This window comes from Sapajus apella, unplaced genomic scaffold (assembly GCF_009761245.1).
Source record: "Sapajus apella isolate SASKATOON/1434 unplaced genomic scaffold, GSC_monkey_1.0 scaffold6, whole genome shotgun sequence".
NCBI classification, from domain to species: Eukaryota; Metazoa; Chordata; class Mammalia; order Primates; family Cebidae; genus Sapajus; species Sapajus apella.
This window is the reverse complement of record NW_022436946.1, coordinates 21,948,921-21,969,958: the sequence shown is the minus strand read 5'-3', so window position 1 is coordinate 21,969,958 and position 21,038 is coordinate 21,948,921. Positions and strand designations below refer to the sequence as shown.

Below are 21,038 nucleotides of genomic sequence, written 5' to 3'. Positions count from 1 at the left end.
GTAGTTGTGACTACAGGTGTGTGCCACCATGTCCAGTTAATTTTAAAAGTAATTTTGTAGAGATGGGGTCTCACTATGTTACACAGGCTGATCTCAAACTCCTGGCCTGCAGGGATCCGCTTGCCTTGGCTTCCCAAAGCGCTTGGATTACAGGCATGAGCCACCATGTCTGGCCATGTTTAATGCAATGTGTGTTTAAATTTTTCCAGCTCCTTTACTAGAAGTGTCCATTATTTGAGAGATAACTTTTTGTTTTTTAAATCTTGTAATTAGACTTGTGTAGCCCCAGCAATGTGGTCTTTCTTTTCTGTTCTTCTCTTTTTCTTCATTTACATCACTGCTCATACTGAGCATAATACTATGGTTTTGGAATGACCTGTGGATGCCTTAGTGAAGCTTCCACTTTGTTTTTCCCTTCCTCTTTTCTCTTTAATTTCTCTGGTTTCCCAGCTTTTATTCAGCACATAGCTAAAGATTAAGGAGTAGTCAAACTCCTGAGAGGAGCCTAAGGTCAGGTTTTTAAGAGGCCTAAGGTCAGGTTTCTATATTTCCTTAAACTTATGTTCAATGCTATATCTACTTAACACCACAATGCAGACTTCATGTCATCATGTATTTTTATTCCTTAATCTTTCTGTTGTTTTCTTTATCCATACCTGAAATATGCTTTTACACACCTGTTCTTATTTACTCAAGTAAGAGTTTGAAAATCTGAACAGTATATATATTGCGTGTAGAGAGATAGCAAAAGTATGAATGGGTAATGGATAAACATAATTTTTTAGGATTCTTCAGCAAATAATGAACAAGGTATTATATAAGCAGGTATACAATCTGAATGGCAAATGACTAAATGGGCTGTCATTTCTTAGAAGATTCTAAAGACGGTTTTCAAGGAATCCTTTTCAGAAGTATTTCACATGAAGTAGGCCCACATCCCCTGCTTAGAGAAGGATTCAGCAAGATACAGGCTCTGGGTGACGTTAGCCTATGTCAAAACTCTTTATCTAAAGGTCTTTAAATCATCACTCAGATTCCTCTCTCCCTTAGTGTCAATAATGATTAATTTTCTAATTATTTTTCATACATCCAATTTTCTACTTCCTTAATAGTATTTCTAACATTTGGAATTTTCTCTAATTTCTTCAAATATTCCTTTAACTAGTCCTTGAGACACGAGATATAGTGTCTCAAAAAAGAGTTAACATAGCAGGACTAAGACTGAAATTCTTGGAAAGGGCTGCTTGCAGACTTGACCTTGGCCTGATGTCTGGGAACTCGGATTTGGGAGGGTTTCCATCATTCCCTAACTGAGAAGAGTGGTTCCTTGAGCCTAAATTGTACAAACAATGTGTTTTATGCTAAAAATCTGCTTTCCTTCTGGGAGTAGGGAATCTTGGCAGATGCTAGCAAGAATGGGCCCATGTGACCAGTCCCACTAAAAACCTTAGAAACTGAGTCTCTAATAAGCTTCCTTGATAGACAACATTTCACATGTGTTGTCCCAATTCCGTCATGGAGAAATTAAGTATGTCCTGTGTGATTCCGTAGAAGGAGGCTCTTGGAAGCTTGCACCTGGCTTCCTCTGAACTTTGTCCATGTGACTTCTCCCTGTCCTGAATCTGCTTTGTATCCTTTCACTGTAATAAATCATAGTCACGAGAACAGGACAACTCACAGCATGACTGAGTCCTCCTTGTGAATCACCAAATCTGAGGGTAGTCTCGGAAACCCCTGAGACAGATACATATCTGGATGATATGATATCTAAATCATAATACATCTATATAGGTACTGCATATATCTTTTAACTTTTATTAGTTATTTTATCGTTTTTTTTTTTTTTTTACAAATTAAACAAGAAAGTATATATTCTTTGTTGTCTGGCTTTCACTCAAATAATGTTTGTTATACTTATGTATATTATTTTGCGTTGTAATAGTTTGCATTCTTTGCTTTAGAGCATGGCATGATGTGAATATACCCAACTTATCTACGCAGTGTACAACTGGTTACTGCTGGGTTATTTCCAATTTGTTGCTTTTATAAATAGTACTGCTGTAAATTTTGTAGTACATGTTTTTGGGTATATTAACATACATATTTCTTTGGTGAGTATCTCAGGAATGGAATTGTTGGAACAGAGGTTAGTTTACTTTCAGTCCATGTTGCTAGACAGTTTTCCAAAGTGGTTGTACCAATTTATACCCCACCAGCAGGATGGTATGAGATTTCCCATAATTTTACATGCTTCTTAAGACTTGGTATTTTCTACAATTTTTTATTTTAGTAATTTTGGAATGGATGTTGTGGAATCACATTGTGGTTTCAATTTGCATTTTCCTGTTGAGTACCATTTCATAGGTTAATTGATCATCTTGTATTTTCTTTTCTCTTAAGTGTCTGCTCAAGTATTTCCTCTATTTTCTAATGGATTATCTTGTTTCCTTACTAGTTTCAGTAATTTTAAAATACATTTTTGATATGATCTATTTCAGATATATTTATTACAAACATCTTTTCTCCTCTGTAAATTCTATTTTATTCTCATATTGGTATCTTTTGACAGAAAAGAGGTCTTAAATAGAATTTATCATTTATTCATGTTTAGCATATTTCTGTCTCCTATCTAAGAAATCTTCACTTATTCTTTTTAAAAAATTGTTTAAATTTTTATTTACTTATTTTTTTTGTGGAGGATGCAGGCAACAATCTTTGCCTAATATAACATCATAAAAGACATTCTCCTATATTCTTCTGAAAGCTATACTGTTATATGTCTTTTAGGTAGCTCTATATTTTTTATGTAGTGTGAGTTAAAGGTCAAAATACGATGTCTTCCATTTAGACATAGAAAATGTACCATTTATTGAAGAGTATCCTTTCCCCTCTTCCCTACAGTTTCAACTTTGTCATAAATATGGTGAACATGTGCGTGTGCATCTATTACTGGAGTTTCTCTTTCACTGGTCAGAATTTTTATTCTTGTGCTATTACCACACTGTCTTAATTACTGTAACTTTATCATGGACCTTGACAACAGCCAGGAACCCTATTTTTATTGAAGAGTAGGCTTGCATATTCTTGTTCCTTTGCATTTTCATTTGGTCTTTAGGGTCAAATTGTTAAATTTATTTTTAAACAAAATTGGGATTTTTGATTGTTTTAAATTTATACATTAATATAGGAGAACTGACATTTTACCAGTATTGAATCTTCTAATCCATGAACATGGTGTGTCTTCCTATTAATTTAGGTATTGTTTAATTTCTCTCAGTAAGGTTTTGTAGTGTTCAGTGAAGAGGTATAATCTATCTTTTGCCTGGTATATTCCTACTCTGATTTTTAAAGACCCATTATAAATGGCATCATCTTAAAATACTGTTTTGTTGCTGCTATGCTACTGATTTTTGAATACTGATGATATAACAGTCAAGCACCTTAGTGAATTTTTTTCTGAAATGGATTATAAGTTAGTTCTCCTAGGTTGTACCAATTTATGTTTTTCCAGTCTCTTCTAAGTATGTGATTATAGCATTATAAATTAGGTTGGAAGCTCCATCCTTTCCACAGTTATCAGTGACAGTTTGATCAGCTTATGCATAAATGTCATCTCTCCCCTCCTATAGATGTAGCCATAAAGGTAAGGTACCTGCCACAGGCTTCTCAGGAAAGAGAGGGTAATAGGTCAAAAATTATCTCCTAAAACAGTTTAATTTCCATAAAAGCAAAATGCTTGAATCATCTTCAGGTCAGTTCTATTTTTTCCATTTCTCTCTACATCTTAGCATCCCAGTTACTATCATTCTGTCAGAAATTATTAAAATAGTAATACTCCATATGCAAACAATAATAGTTTGTTACTTTTAAAGCACAGAAATAGTTAACTTCCATCTAACTTGTGGTTGGGATGAAAACAGTGATCATGCATCTTCGAAGGTCTTTATCTCATATCTTTTCTGTTACAGTGACTTGGCTATTTCTCTAGGAAATGGTGGAGAAGAAGAGTCTATTTATATTAGCAATGAGAGAAGAAAGAGAGGTTCCAGGGTCCATATTGAAGTGAATTAAGAAGAAACCAGTTAGACCCAGGGTATTTCAGACATAACAGTTGTAATGGGAGAACTGTCATTAACTTTAAGAATAATTCAAAATGTTGGGAAAAGATGAACGTTGAAAATTACATGTGATACTCCTTTTTAATTTCTAGTTCAGATCTTATGCTTGAGAACCATAAAAATATTCAGAGCTCTTATTTTTACTTTTCCTGTAAAATTTAAAGGCATCTACCAATGAAGTCAGAGTTTCTCATTTTCAAAACACAGTACATTTTTGTGCTACTTAGTTATGTTCAGCCTTATGACACTTATTAGAATTTTAATCTCTCTTCATAATGTACTGCATCGTGAATTTAAGTAATAAGAGGTAATAATAGCTAGATTTCCTTTGGACTCTGTGCTCTAATACATCATCTCATTCATTCTAGTTAATTCATTTGAATAGGTTCTTCACATTGGAATGTGAGTACCAGGAAAGCAAAGAGGCTATAGAATACAGTCATAAGAAAAGCAGTGATTACACTGAAAAGAGAATTTTAGCTAAACTGTCTTCCTATTTATCCTAACAAGTAGCCATTTGGGTTAATAAGAAATCACTGATTATCACAGAATTCAGCAGAAGAAAACTCATTTGAATAAAGCTGATGTAAACACAGACTAGGATTAAATTAAATTTAATTCACATTAGTTTATAGATTATATTTTTAACTGACTGCTTTCTTACTAGAATCAAATAAAGTCTTAGCTTTGGCCAAAATGTATTCTATATTAGAATGCGAAACATATATCACAATATAAATACACAGTTAAATAAATAAAACAACACTAATTATTTAATAAATTTGTCTTAACTCACATATAAACCGCTCTAATAATGCCCATAATTGCAGAGAGTACTATAACTAGTTTCACTAAACACGAAAGCTGAAACATCTACCTTAAGTTTTGTTCAAATTCTACTACCAACTCAACAAATATTTATTATATCTAATATGACTCTCACTCTGTACTTGTCCTCGGCATACAGTGATGTATAAGACTATTAAATCAGAGCTTAAAACTTGGCTAAATGGTTTTTTTTTTTTTAGTTTTAGTAAAATGTTTTATTTTCTATTATAAATATGATACTAACAGGTAACAATGAACTCTTTGGCATTTCCATACAAAATACAACTTTTTCTAAAATAAAAGGGCTAAAAAAACAATTTCCAGAGGAAGAGAGAGTGAGTGAGTGAGTGAGTGAAACACGTACTTCCTTCAAGATACTTTGTCCCAGAGTACATTTGGAATGTTTATAAGTATTCATTCTAAGATTTCAAAAAATGAGAAAAAAGCAACAGACTGTTGCATATGGCCTGAACAGAAAATTTGTGTGGTAAAGGTCACACTGCAAGCTGGAATGTCTTATGGAGGGACACCAGATTTTCCAGAGAACTAAGTTATTTTTAGCAAAATTGATCTAAATACAAAGGATATTAGGAAAGCAAGGTTCCAGCTCTTCAGTAATCACAGCTGAGGCTGGAAAGAGGGTGGGAAGGCAGGGGAGGGTGGGAAGGCAGGGGAGGGTTTGACTGTGGGACAGGTGGAACACAAGCCTTGCCCATACAAGTCATCTAGGATGAAGAAAGGTCCTTTCTAGGCCCTTTCCATTCAGCCCAGGGATTCCCGGACAGGGTTGTCCTTCTCATGGAAAGTGGTTTATGTACTGAAAATGAAACCTTCACTAAAGCTAACAAGGGGAGCCTTTCAAACTCCAAAGACTCTTCTATATACTCAGAGCTATTTCTAACTCTGGTCATGCAATTTTTAATGTTTAATTCATTTTTTTTATATTGAGACATACTTTACCTATCTACCCACATATCTATACACAAATTTATAAGAGTAAAGTGCACACATTTTAAATATGCAGTTCAACAGATTTTTACCTATGTATGCACCTGTGAAATATGGAACCATTCCTCCACCAGAAGGTTCCCTCATGCCTCTTTCCAGTCATATAAGTATGCCATTTTGACTATTAAATGTGTCTTCAAAATGCCCTGCCAGAAAACTTTTTCTCTTCACATGGAAAAGTTTCACACCAAAGCTGACCATACTTGCATGATGTTAGTTTAAAATATAGTCAGGCAATAAGTTGATGTTACTTTAATAAATGTGGTAGGTTTTTTTTTTTTGTTTGTTTTGTTTTGTTTTTCATTTCTTTTCTTTTCTTTTTTTTTTTTCTTTTGAGACAGAGTCTCAGTCTGTCACCCAGGCTGGAGTGCTGTGGTACAGTCATAGCTCACTGTAGCCTCAAACACCTAGGCTGAAGCAATCCTCCAGTCTGCCAAGTAGCTGGAGCTACAGGTGCATGTCACCATGCTTGGCTAAATTTTTTATTTTGTAGTAACAGGGTTAGTTTTTCACATGTGGAAAAAATGATAAATGTTCAGAGAAGAAAATGTATTAGATCTGGACAGAAACATTAAAAAACAAAGAAACAAAAAGTCCTAGTTTCTCCCCTGCCCTAACAATCTCTATCATGAAAATTTAGTTTTGTTTTTATATATATTTCATTCACAACTGTCTAACATAAATTATGTCCCTCTTGTAAAGTACAAAATTATTAGTATAAAGATAAGATAGTAAACACATATACTATTTATAATATGCTAAGCACTATTTAAGCACTTCATATATATTTTATTTTATTTTCATTTTTAGTAGAAACAGGGTCTTGCTATGTTGCCCAAGCTTGTATCAAACTTTTGGTCTCAAGTTATCCTCCCACTTTGGCGTTGCAAAGTCCTGGGAGCCACCACGTCTGGCCTATATACATTATTTTAATCCTCACAACAATAAGAAAGTATGACCACTTTATTATTTAATTTTTGGAATGAGTGTTTACATAATTTGCTCAATGCTAAAACACGCCTAAGAGACACAGTCAGTATCTGAACTCAGATAATGTAAGGTCAGAGTCCTTTCTCTTACTCACTATACCACACTGCCTTCCTGAGATCCAGAAATGCAACAGATCTAGATTATTAGACAAATAATGGACTATTTCTTACCACCTCAAAATTTCTGGCAATTATTCCATGCCACATGGGTAAGACTGTTTCCAGGATCTCAGTCCTCCTATAGTTTAACTATCATATGATATTTGTCATGTTTCTTATTTGTATTGACATTGAGATAAAAGGACACAAACATCTCAGGCAAGAGCAAATAATGAGATAACTGAATAAAAAAGTTATGCTAGGATAATATATATCTATCATTTCTCAGTTGCAGAAACATAGTATGATGTATCTAAAGAACTTCAGAGGTCGATTTGGGACCCTTTTACCATTTTGGTTCTACTTTCAATCTGGAAAAATACAGGTGATATATACCTAAATGCCTTCTGCTATTATCTTTTAAAATTTTCAACTCTAGTTCCTGATCTGTAAGCTAAATTTTTGAAAAATAAATCCTTTATATTGTATGTTTCTGTACATATTTTCTCTTTTAAAATTGCTTTTTTTAATAAACACTATCAAAAGGAATCTTAATATGTGAATTGAAAAAATTATATATTTGTTCTCTTCCATGGAGCTTCTTTATTATTCACAAGAGTCAAGGGGAAAGTCTTTCTTCATTGTGTTACAAATCAGGAGTAAAGCACAAATGCTGATTGAGCTGACTGATGATTAGATGGAGAAAAATGATGAAAGGAAAGATGCCAGTACAGAATATGGCCATTCATTTCTATTCCAAGTGAATCAACTACTCACAAATGTGGGTCTCCTACCAATTCTGACAACAAACTGAGGGACTACATTAACTTCTCTTCCATGGTCCACAAGGGGCATGGTTTCAAGAACTTCCCAGCCCCATGCCTCCATCCACTTCCCCACCCAGGAAACTAGAGTTCTTTGTCTAACTTTTCCACTCTGGGGCTAGGTAAAATTCCAGGTGAGCTTCCTTTGTGCAGAAAGCCTGCCAAAAGCCCTGGAAGGAGGGGCTCTGTTGTGGGCCCAAGCAACCAATCTGGGATCAGAGTCAAGGATCAATCACTCCAGAGGAAGTTTGAAAGAACTCCTCTCATTGGATAAAAACGTGAATGGGGTGGGAATAACTTCAAAGCTACAACTCCACTGCACCTTACCTGTGCGGATTTTCCCTCTCTGGGGTCCCCTCCCACAACAGTGTCGGAGCTCTCTCTACTTCTCTCTCTTTCTCTCTCTCTCTCTCTACCAAATAAGTCGCTCTCTGCAAAACTCTTTGGATCTGGTATTTACTTGACTGGTAAGCTCAGGGCACTGCCAGGGCCTCTTTCACATTCCTGGGGCCAGAGAGCCCAAGAACCTCAGGGCACATCCCATCTGGGAGAGAGCTGAGTCCCATCCACGACCTGGTTACAAAACCACTCAAAGAACCAACTCTCTGAGGAGGCCCATGTCTGCATGCAGAAAGCTTTTTCATGTTTCTCTTGCTAGAATACATCAAGTAGTCATTTCTCCTTTGTTGGCACAATCAAGTAACTCTTGAATGAAGAATTAAAAACACTGAGAATGCAGGAGACTTTCTCCCACTTGGAACTTTACATACTCACTCAAAGACCCAAGTGTTTTCTCTTGCCAAAGAAACTAGGCAAGTAAGCCATAATACTCCAGGTCAGCAGGAATTGCCCTGGCTATTAGCTAGCCACCACAGATCTGATTTCTCAGAATAAGTTTAAAAAAAGTAAACGTAACTGTACTACTGATGAAGATATGGACCAATCTCTACCCCTATAATCTTATACATATATGAATTAGCTTGGTTCTTTTTATGTTTGATTGTCTACAATGCAAAGTAATAGAGGTTTTTAAACAAGTGACTTGCTATTTTCTTCAGCTGTTATTAGCTTTTCCTAAGATATTGGTTGATCAGCAGCACAAGACCTTTCAGATACTAAATGGCAGAAATAAGACTTTCTAAGGTTTTCTAGATCTTTCCTATTCTCATAATAGGATTCCTTCAGTCAAGTACTACAGGATGGGAAGTATCACCCCACTACTTGTTAAAGACACCCAAGTGAGTCACAGAACCAAGTGTAATAGAAATGCCACATTTAATTAGCCCTGAAGCAGGGAACAAAGTCCTTCCATTTTAGAAAGGGGGAAATTGTAGTTAAAACAAGCAAAAAAAGCAAACCTCTTACCTTTTGTAGCAATGCGTACACACTGGGTTTTAGTTTCCTGATAGAGTAAAAATGAAAGAAAAGAGTCAATGGATAGACAATATTTCCTGTTTCATAAACTATAATTATTATGAAGATCCATCTGGGGTCATAAAAAGAGATTATAAACAACAGAACTTTAATATTAAGAAAACTTTTAAAAATATCCATTTCTAGGGATATTTTTTAAAAATCTAAAATAATAACTTTGAAAAGTATTTTAGTTTTTTATAGACATGTAAATATGTTTTCACCTTGCAATGAAACAGTCTAGTTTGTGACCAAGTCATACAGCATTCTGCTTTCATGTATAGTACTTCGTAAACTATCAGAAAGAAAAATGTATTTGCAAAGCTAGTACAAATCAGGTCTAAATATAAATTTAATTTTCATCTGAAAGCTGTAGACTCAGATCAAAGCTGAACATTACATACATTCATTTGGATCCTAGCATGACTAAAGAGCTAAATGATAGCAGTTAGAAATATCATCCATACATTGCATCACAGTTGCAGTGTAATTTATCTGTTCTTTATTTTCTTTTAATGTAGCTATTAGGAGTTAAATATTTCTCAGCATAGATAATTTTCCTCCTCTTGCTAGACAGAGGGGGTAGACAAAGTAGAAGCAAGAGGAAAGGACAAGAAAAAATATCTTTATTATTTTTAATACTGTAGGGTGGCAGTAGGAGACACATATCCCCACCAGCTACATGTGGGCCCACTCTTCACTTCTCCAGGACTTAGTTGATTCAGTGTATATCCTTGAATACACAAGAGATGAGAAATGTATCAAAGCCTGTGAACAAACCAGAGGCTGTTTGCAAGTTGCATTTCTAACTCCATCTTGAGTAGTTCTATATGTTGATAATTTATAAAGGAGTTTATAATTTCCACTTAAGCATTTTTTATTTTTAAATTAAAATAAATCAGTGAGGGGGGAATTAGTAATTAAAAATAAAATTTTGCACTTCTATTACTTGTGACCTAAGATCTTCATAGTAACCTACAAGAGATTATTTCACATTCCCATAAAGGCTCAAAAGGATATTCATTTCCTAAAAGCAATTGCTGTTAACTTTCTATCAGCATTACCAAACTCTGCTGGCAGAAGCCACATCAACTTTAAAACTATTTGCCAAGGTAACTGTGAAATATATTGTTGCCATTCTGTATTTTGATAAAACCACAGTGTAGATATATTAACAATCGGATGAGAAAATTCATATCAAAGCTTTTAAAGAATGACAGAAAATCCTCTATAAGTAACAGATATTCATTAACACTCCTCTGGTATAATAGAACAAATATCCAAAGTTAATTTGGAACCTCTCTAAAGATGAAAGCCCTCACACAAAACTATGCTTCGTACACAATGCTACATTGTACTCAGAATGGATTAATAACTTCCATAGTGTTCTGTTTTTAGAGCAGCCTGGTTGCAGCAGTGGTATGGAATGCTGTACGTGTGGGAAGTGGACACTGGACCACTCTCTAAAGAGCCTAGTTCTTTAAAAGTAAACCAGAAGAAAAGAGCATCTTCAACCGTGAGCAGCCTCTGACTTTGGCGCACATCTTAGAAGACGCTGTGCCCTTTCTCTCTGCTACCTACAAGCCAACCATATAGGCAAGTGAACAATAAAGCTTTCATTCAAAAACAGCTAATCAATACCCAAAGCTCTCACGGCCCCTGCAGAAATGCAAACGGATTGTTATATCTTCCAATTAAACTATTCCAAGATATATGACTGATGCAATTGTATATCATGTGTCACTCCCAGGTGCTCACCTTAGGGACTCAATTACATAAACCCAGGAATTTCCTACACAGCTTCAAGTCCATTAAAATATCATCATTCTATTGAATTTTAAATTGTGAAAATGTCTATCCTCAACATTTGTTTTCCCTCTATCTCTGTCTGCCAATAAATAAATAAATAACAATAAGTTTTAGGAAAGAAAATCTTTCAAATAGAACAGCATGAGGCATGAAAGGCCAGGTTGTTTTCTCACATATGGAACTGCTGGTCGTTTCTAATGCCCTGTTGCGTGTTCCTCTTCAATATTCATTTGGGATCAGCGGCAGTGTTCAAAAACAACTGTGTCCAAAATGGGAAAAGGAGGGGCAACTAGGGAAACAGAAAGCAGCCTTCTGAAATGGCTCAGCAGCCAGTCATCGCCAGGCTGTCTTTTGTTTAGGTTCTGTCAGATATACCACAGGCGCCCTATTACTTTGTAATCAGAGGATTGTTACTTGTTATTTACCATTTGACTTGAAAACCCTGAAAAGTTTATAAGGGTTTATTAGCCTGCTGTAGAACATTCATTCTGTTTATCCTGCAGCAAATTTAATCTCTTGAAGTGTGCCACCACTGAACAAGGAAGACAGAACAATGCCTGAGCATTACTGGGGGTGGAGTCCCGGCAGCCGCACACCCACCTTTTCAAATCCTTTTACTCTCAGTTGCTGTTGTGGGTTTTCCAGAGGAAGGCTCAAGTAGAAACAGTTACTAGGAAACAGGAACCCTGTGAAATGGACCTGGCGTGTGGCCTCAGCCCTACAGTAGGCCTAAAACTGTGCACACTGTTGAGAACAGAACTAACACCCGCTACACGCCAATTTTCTTTTTCTTTCTTTCTTTCTTTCTTTCTTTCTTTCTTTCTTTCTTTCTGTCTTTTTGTTTTTTCCTTAACAGATGCTACTGAGTATTTATAAAAATTTGACTCCAGCTTGTTTTCAAAGCAGGGAAAAAGCAAATATTGGAGGAAGCTCACCTTCTCCACACTGCTCATCGCCTGGAAATAGATGTTGTATCCTTTTCGTGGAGCCAAAGGAGGGTTCCAAAAGCCTTGGTAGGTCCTATTGTCACCCACAGTGAACGGGGCAGGCTCAGGCAGGTTTCCCGGGGGCAGCTCTGCAGCAAAGTAATAGGGTGCACCTCCACTCATGGCATTTTGGTATGTGACAGGAACCTGGTAGCATTCCATGGCTCCAGCTTCTCTCTTGGTTCGGTGTGGGTGCAGCTCTTCCACAACAATCTGATAAGCACTTTGGGGAAAAGAAAAAAAAAAACCACACATATACACACACATTTAGAGATTTGAGATACTTTTTTTTTTTTTCAAAGGAACAAGGGGTTTAAGGGGTTGAATATTGACACGCCACATTTAAAAATATTTAAAGTCAGTCTTAACCTGCTACACTCTTGGTTTCAGCTATTTTGCAATAAAATAGAATTATCACATAGATGCTGCTCTCCCTAACATCACTATAGTTACAAGGAAACTGAAAAAAGTAAGAACAATCACTTTAGGGCTTTCAACTTTTTTAAATATTGAGGAATAAGCCACCTTAATAAGGATTCTGACATTAACCAGAGACATATCATAGATTCAGTTCTTTGTCTGATATTTTTAAATGTTTAAAGTTAACATTTTCCCTGGAAATGATATTATGGAAAGTCCAGCTCCAAGGTCTAACAGAATGACTGCCTCAGGGCGGTGCTAGAAGCACCCATTTGTGGTTGTCACAGCCTTAGAGACAGAATGTACTGACAGGCTTCTCCACCTCTTGACCTTGCCACGGCATCTATGTTGGCTCAGAGCTATGTAGATCTAAAATACAAGTGACATGCGGCAATACGGGCACAGATGGACAGAAATCTGTCCTCACAACCGAAATAGACCGCCTCCTTCTTCTGGAGTTGTTAATAATAAAATGTTACAAATTGTAGAAACAGATGGCATTTGGCCTATTAAAGCTCTAACCTAAACCTTCTGATATCTTTAAGTCTTAAAACTTTTCTATAATTGCAATTACTTTACAGAGAAGAGAGAAAAAAAAAAAAGAAAGAAAAACAAGAGAAAGGCAAATATAAAATAAAGATCTCCCTGATCTCTAATAATATATTTTTAACAACTCCTGAAACTGGTATATTAATAATATTCTTCCTTAGTAGAAAATTCTTTAGGTCAAAATTTTTTCAGATAACATATTACCAGAAAAGTTGATACTATTATTATAATGTATTTTATATATTATGAATATATTTTAAAATGTTTTAAAATTCCTAAAAATTCTGGAAAAATATATGTGATATCTTATGTAAGTTGAACATAAATTGTGTGTAGGGCTGCATGTTGATATTCAATGAATCTCCAGGAGGAATAGAATATATTCTTTAAAAGACTTCCATGAAAAAGAAAGAAGTGGATAAGTAGAGGGGAATGGGGAGGAGAGGGTGAGAGAGAGAGGGAGAAAGAGAGAGATTGAGATTGATAGAGAGATACACTGAACATGCGTCTATGAAAATTAAAACAGTTTAGACTCTGGTATGAAATTCCAATTTGATATAAACTTTTATACCTACGAATAAAAGATCTTCATAGATTAAACAATAGGACATCAAAAGAAAGAATTATATTATAATTTAATTGATAAATTAAAGATTTTATTTTCTTCCTAATTATTCAAGCTCCCATTTTCCATTAAAATATTGCTAATAAATTGGTAGGTTGGTATTCATCTCCTTTCCTCTAAAGAGAGAACAGAAGTTGTATTAATGTCAGAAATTGAAATTTGAGCAAGCAAGGCAGAAGTCTATGTTATTTCAAATTATGTGTGCTGCATCATACCCTATACCTTTGCCAAGTTGGGTTGCTAAGCTTCTAAGAATGCTACTGACAAGATGCATGTTCTCTGAGGCATCCATGGAGCAGGCATTTGTCAATTTTAAGATACAGAAAATACATAAGCATAGCCCTGGAGAAAGAAGAGAATGATCATAGCTGACATATGCTATGTTTTATTTTAAATTTATAATTCATATTTGTATATTATACATTTGCATGTCCTGTGGATACATTCACATATGCATATAAACTCTCTCGTACATGCTCTCCAAACAAATGTAACCTTATATCCTTGCTCTAAAGATTAATAATGATAATTACCTATCCTTGTTAATCATTAATCTAATCCTTAAAAATAGATTTCTCATTAGTTATCCCATACCTCTAGAAAGAAACAGAAAATCTAGTGAACATTCAATCTTAACTAATTCTATTACATTGACAGAGATTCTACATTACGAATTAAGGATACTTCATGCAAGACAGCTTGTCTATCCAGATCTATTAGGAGTAAAGTAAATTGCCAGTGTGGGAGAAGAGTGAAGGAAGAAAAGGTGCAAAAGCCTCCTTGGGAAAGAACTTTAAGTATGGTCCCACAGGAAAAAAAAACTTACACCTTGGTTGAACATTCAGATTTGGCCCTAGTCCCAATTAAATGAAAGACAAATTATTTCAATATTATACATAATGCAATAAATACAAGTGACATGCTTGTTTCATAAAGAATAAGAAGACTATTTCCACATATATACAAATATAAATTACAGTGTCATGCACTTTAATCTTATATATCTTTTCTTTACCAATATTATTCATTTATTCTTTGAATGGTCATTGCAGAAATGAAGTATTACATTTTTGTTACTATTGAAACCGAGGCAAAGAGAAATTGAGCTCCCATTAAAACTTACATCAGGAGCCTCACTTTGTTCTTTCTCTATTTTATACTATAGTGTTACCAACTGAATATTTGTGTCCCCCCCAAAATTCACATTAAAACCTGAATTCTCAATGTGATACTATTTGAAGATGGGGCCTATGGAAAATAATTAAGTTTAGATGAGGGGCCCTCACCAAGAACCAAATTTGAGAGAACCTGGATCTTGGGATTCCCAGGGTCCAGAGCTGTGAGAAATATTTCTCATTTAAGCCACCTAGTATTTTGTAATAGCAGCCTGAGCAGACTAAGACACAAAAAGACTTCTGAGAAGTGGCTTCCAAGCATACTTTCTAAAACAGTCTTTGTGCAATGAGTGACATTAGATGGAAAGCTAGTTGGAGATAACCTGATCACCACCCTCTAAACTCCTCCCACTCACCACCCATACCTGGAGAAATGTCTTCATGAAATAACATTCACTTCAGTTTCTAGATATTTTTTAACCTCAAATATGCTTAACTCCAAAAGCTGAAACAATAGCCCTTATATTTTCACATATTATACTTACTTAAATGTCCATTATCCTATTTGAAACCATACTTAAACACGTTATTCAAGCTTGAATATGTGGTTTCAAATAGGATAATGGGCATTTACGTAAGTGTTTTTGAAATAAATACATTGCTTTTGCCTTGTCTCTTGATATTTTTGCTTAGGACATATCCAAGATATTCTTTTTCTTTCTCCATCAAAGTACATTTTTCAACTGAAAAAAACAGTAAGAATTTTCCCAATTATCTTTCTTCCTGTGACACTGTATCCATTCATTCATTTTTATTCAACAATTATGTACTTAAGAGCTATTATGTAGGCTCTAAGGATAGAAAGGTTAAAAAAAAAGCCCCAGCTTTCATGGACCTTATATTCATTTTTCTTTATTGAAATTTCTAGAGTTCTACCATTGTTAGAATGCTTTCTGCCCCTCTCAAGTTTGATACAGTTTAAAACAACAACAAAACTAAAATATATACTTTCTTGTAAACTTTGTCCACTTAGGAACCTGTGACTGTCCATTGTAAGCATTTAAAGTGACTCAGACAGCTACCCAGTAGATCTTCAGAGTCTTTTAAAGTCATCTCTCATATTCCCTTTTGCTTTTACACCCAAACCAAACTGAAATTGTACTACTAGTAATAAACATCACCCAGAAATACCCCTTTCAGTTTATAATCTTGATACACACCTGTCTGCTGTATTGCTATCCTTCCTTTCAGGACCTTCACTGCATGCTACCTTTTCAGGATGCTGAAAATATGAAAACTATTTTTCCTTGTACTGGGTATCGCTCAAAATCCTCTAGTGGCATTTTACTCTCCTTAGTTGGGCTCAGTCTTTAGTCAGTATCTTTCCAGATGCCTCACTTTGTGCATCTATTTCTGTCTTTTTTCATGTGCACTAAAGAGGCATTTGTAGAACTAATACAGAGATCAAGTGTAATCATGGTGAGTCTTTAAGAAACATTTACATTTAGTGAAAAGCAACTATAAAAATAACAAAAAGTCATAAGATAATCCATGTTTAAAAGAAACTACCTTTCCTTCATTGTTCACTTTTTAACCACATTTCCACTTTTTAAATGTTTCTGTCCTTGTTATTGTCTTATTTATCAATACAAATTAATTAAAGGACAGAAATAAGAAATGAGAAATTACATTATAAGTGAGTTGACTAATTACAGGAAATGGGCTTGTGCTTCCTTCATTCTTCTGGTTGTCTAATTACCTAATGATACTACACTCTAGCTAGATCTAAATATTATGTGAGCTCAGTACTTTAGTAATTAAAAAATCCCAAAGTAATCTTAATGTTTTTAATCACTCTATCCATATTTCACATATTCCCCATTCCTTTTAATAAACTTCAAAAATATTTCTGTAAGTAGGTTAAATCAATATATTGGTATCATGAATCTTCATTCAATATACAAAATGTGACTTTCTTATTTTTTTTTAAAATTAAAATGACATATTTCATATTATATGGATGTTTCTAGACTTATGATGGGGTTATGTCCCAATAAACCCATTAAAGTTGAAAATATTGTAAATTGAAATTCATATAATACACAACCTATTGAACATTATCGCTTAGCCTAGCCTACCATAAATGTGCCAGAACACTTAATTTAGCTTATAGTTGGCAAAATCAGCTAATACAAAACCTATTTTATAATAAAGTGTTTAATATCTCATGTATTACATATAGCTATCACAGGATAATATCAATATTCAAAATTTGAAGTACATTCAAATTTCAATGGTTTCGAACTATCATTTTAAAAACATATAGGGTGAACCACCAAAAGTTGAGGATCATTTGTAATCTAATTTAATTAAACATTGGTATGCAGTCATGTTTTTGTTTTTAGAGAGACCAAATAATGTCTTCTCATCACATAATTTTCCCTTAGTCATAAGACTGTAAAAAAATGCATAAGGGGATCTTGCCATTAACTTAAAAAGAAACTATGTGATGCATAAGGTAGATAGTATTCTTAATTTAATGCTTAAAAAGGTTGGGGCTGAACCCAAAATTACCTATACTAGCCTGCCATAGATTTTTTTTTAAATCCATTGCTAAGTAAATACTTTGTGAACATGGTTATAGTTTTAGCTTGCACAACCTCTTGGTGACAGCAAAATAACAAGTTATACAGTGGTACATAAACAACCTTAAATTTAATCTAAAATGTCTTCATAAGGTTTTAGGAGAAATTCTCTAGCTCCAATATTTTACTATTTACCTATAAACAATCTTCCCAATGTCCCAAAGCCATAGCTGCTTGTACTGCCAATATTTTAGTGCTCCAGGGGGTAAAGATTTAATTATCCCCCTGGTTATCTTTCCAAGCCTGTTCTTTACCTTTACACTCCTGAAACACATAAGCCAGTTCTCTCATGACTAGCCTCCCTGTAAAAGGAACTAATAGTTACCAAATGAACACAGCTAAAAATCCTGGAATTAACTGTAATAATTCCTATCTTTAACCAGGTTCTAACTCCCTATAATTTTTCTTTTTTTTTTTTGAGACGGAGTTTCACTCTTGTTACCCAGGCTGGAGTGCAATGGCACGATCTCGGCTCACCGCAACCTCCGCCTCCTGGGTTCAGGCAATTCTCCTGCCTCAGCCTCCTGAGTAGCTGGGATTATAGGCATGTGCCACCATGCCCAGCTAATTTTTTGTATTTTTAGTAGAGGTGGGGTTTCACCATGTTGACCAGGATGGTCTCGATCTCTTGACCTCGTGATCCACCCGCCTCGGCCTCCCAAAGTGCTGGGATTACAGGCTTGAGCCACCGCGCCCGGCCAATTTTTCTTAATAATGCCTTTTAATATACTATTTCTCTCTATCCTCATTTCTTCCATTCCTTCATAAGTCAAAGTTTTTACACTGGGGTTGATAAATGATCACATTCCTTAGCTTACATCTCCATTCTTATTTTATCTCCTGATATTTATTTTCCATTTGAAGTTAGTATGATCATTGTTACCCAAATATACTAAACATACAGTCAAGAATTTCTTCCTTTCTTGTCTAGGTTTTCTACTTCTGCCATGAAGCCTTTTTGAGCTATCTCATTCTTCAGTAATCTGTCTTCTAAAGACAATGGAGTAATTTTTGAGGTGAAGATGATTGAAGGATGACATGGCAGTAGAGTCATAATCACAGGGACACATGTTTAATATAGTTTTTCACCCACTGACAACAATTATAATGTCAAAGATCCACCGACCATAACTATAGTGGTATCCTCGAAAACTCTGGGGTTGAAAAACAAAGGCCCAGCATTGCTGTCTTATCATATTTATTGCTTATATGATACATCAGTATATGACCATGGCATGTTACAGGTACCAACATGGTACATTATAAATAATATTTGATATTATACTGTTGTAAATAATTTTTCAGGTACATGTCTTTCTTTAGCAGATTATAAGTTTACTACAGAATGTGGCTATTATATTTTTAGCTCCAGTTCATTTGTTCACCAAATGTTTACTGAGTATCTGTTACATGTCATGCATAATATTATTTTAAGTACTGAAGTTAAAATAATGAAAATAGTAGTGAAAGTCTCTGCTCTCATGAAGTTTACATTCTAGTAAATATAAATACAAATAAAATAAATTCAGAAAACCAACACACATCAAGAAGGGGTAAGTGCTCTAAAGAAAGTTAAAGCAGGCAGAGGGAAATAGGGAATGATGAGAATGCAGAGTGCTATTTTATATGGGTTGGTCAAGAAATCCCTACGATAAAGTAGTCATTGGGCAGAAATCTGAAGAAAGAGAAGATTTACACTACATAGGTACATGTATTATCTTCTCCTGCACAACATATTACTCTAAAATTCTGTAGCTCAAAGCGACAATCATTTATTATTTCACAGCTTCAGTGGGTCAGGAATTCCAGAGTAGCTAGGCTAAGATGGCTCTGGCTCAGGGCTTCTCATGAGGTCACAATTAAGCTGTGGGCTGGGACTATGGTAATCTAGAAGCCGGAAAGAAGATTTAACAAGAAGGGCATACCTCCTCCTATTTTCTGTTAGAAAAATTCTGCCAATTCTACCTACTATGATTCTAGAGAATAAAAATAAAATTAAAGTAACATCTATTTGATCTAACTTGGACCATACGACCTTTATGCCCATAAAATAGGGCAAAAAGATTATTTTCATCTCTGGTTAAATTTCAAGACAGTTTTATTTGGAATTCAAGTACACTCTAGGTCAGGATAATGGTTAAAAAAAATCAGAACTATTTGGTATCTTTAAACTTATGTGATGAAACAGACTATTCTGCAGGTGGATAAGGATAGCAGCCCCAAATTTTAAAGCTGTATATATATAACCAAGTGACCCAAGGAACACATACAACCCTAACATACACTTGCCTGTTAAGCTATCAGTGTACTTAGAACATCAATTTCTTTTCTTAATTTAACTGTGGAAGTCATGGTGGTTTTGACTTTATTTCATGACTATATTTTAATTATCAAACTAAATATTTGGTGCTTAATGTTTTGAAATGCAAATTAGATGTTCTCCACAAAACAAAGTAACCCTAGAATGGGTAGCTTCCTGCAGCTGAAAATGGGTACAATTTCTATTTGGAAAATGCTGAAATAAAATACATATTCATTTATTAACTTTATAATAAACAGCCTCACTACAGAGGAACTATTTTGTGTTTTTACAATATGCTGCTGTTATTCTCATTCTTTCAAAACACAGCTACATTGTGTCAATCTTCTAATAAATGGGACATTCTATGCATTATAATTTGTAATTATATTTCCTCAGGTTAGAATTTTAATTCATTTATAAAGAAATCTTTTACAAAAAAAAAAAAAGAAAAGGAATTATGTATTCTAGGGAATTGATTCTAAATGTAGAAAATATTCATTTTGAATCACAGTAATGATTGTCAAGTGATGACAGTTGTACTGATAGATCTCAAAAAGTTGGTAAGACGATTCAAAGTTCTACTTAAGTCAGGCAACAATGTTCAGTTTTTAGAATGATTATAAAATCAAAAATTAATTTTGTCAAAGAACCACACTTGCCAGCACTGTATCGCACATGTTCTACATTAGCATAGGGAAGCAGTAATGGGTAACAGAAGGACAACGTGATTGGTGAAACTTAGCACTGCATTATGCAGAATGGGATTTTTCACTGTGGTCATTACTTCTTATGTAAACACCATGATCTCTTAGAGATTAAAACTTGGTAAAAATATTGGTGAGGTAGGCAAAATATACAAAATAACTCCTCTTTTCATAGATACAACATTACTTTTTTTGATTTGGGTAACAATACTAGAAATATTTGCTATCATTTAATAACCTCAAAAAACAAAACTTTGAATTTTGAGATGTCTTTTTGCTCTGCTACCACTTCAAAAATAAAAGCCACCATCTTCTCTCACCTAAAGTCTCCACTCAAACTCTCTTCCCACTAAGCTTTACACATCCTACTGATCTAAAACCTTATGTAGGAGGCAGAGCCTTGCCTGAATTTCCATTGCTACTTTCATAATATGGCCCTAAGCACTTCTCACGTGGACTACTTCAGCCTTCTGGATTATCCCCAGTCCATTCTCTGTGTTTCTAACAAAGTGATCTTTCTAAAAATGTTAAACTGCTCATGGTAATTTCTGCTCACAGTCCTTCTATGCCCACCTTCAGTTTTGGGGTTGGCACTAAACTGCCT

At 34.7% G+C, this 21,038-nt stretch overlaps 1 protein-coding gene across 14 annotated transcripts in view; it reads right to left on the bottom strand.

Moving 5' to 3' along the window:
• Window positions 1-21,038, bottom strand: part of PTPRK (protein tyrosine phosphatase receptor type K) — a 576,007-nt gene that overhangs the window by 106,674 nt on the left and 448,295 nt on the right. For all 14 annotated transcript variants that reach the window (XM_032274360.1, XM_032274363.1, XM_032274362.1 and 11 more), the window contains exons 12-13: window positions 12,024-12,297; window positions 9,232-9,268 (exon numbers count right to left, since the gene is read on the bottom strand). In XM_032274360.1, coding sequence (XP_032130251.1) covers window positions 9,232-9,268; window positions 12,024-12,297 — 311 coding nt within the window. The remainder of the gene's footprint in view (window positions 1-9,231; window positions 9,269-12,023; window positions 12,298-21,038) is intronic.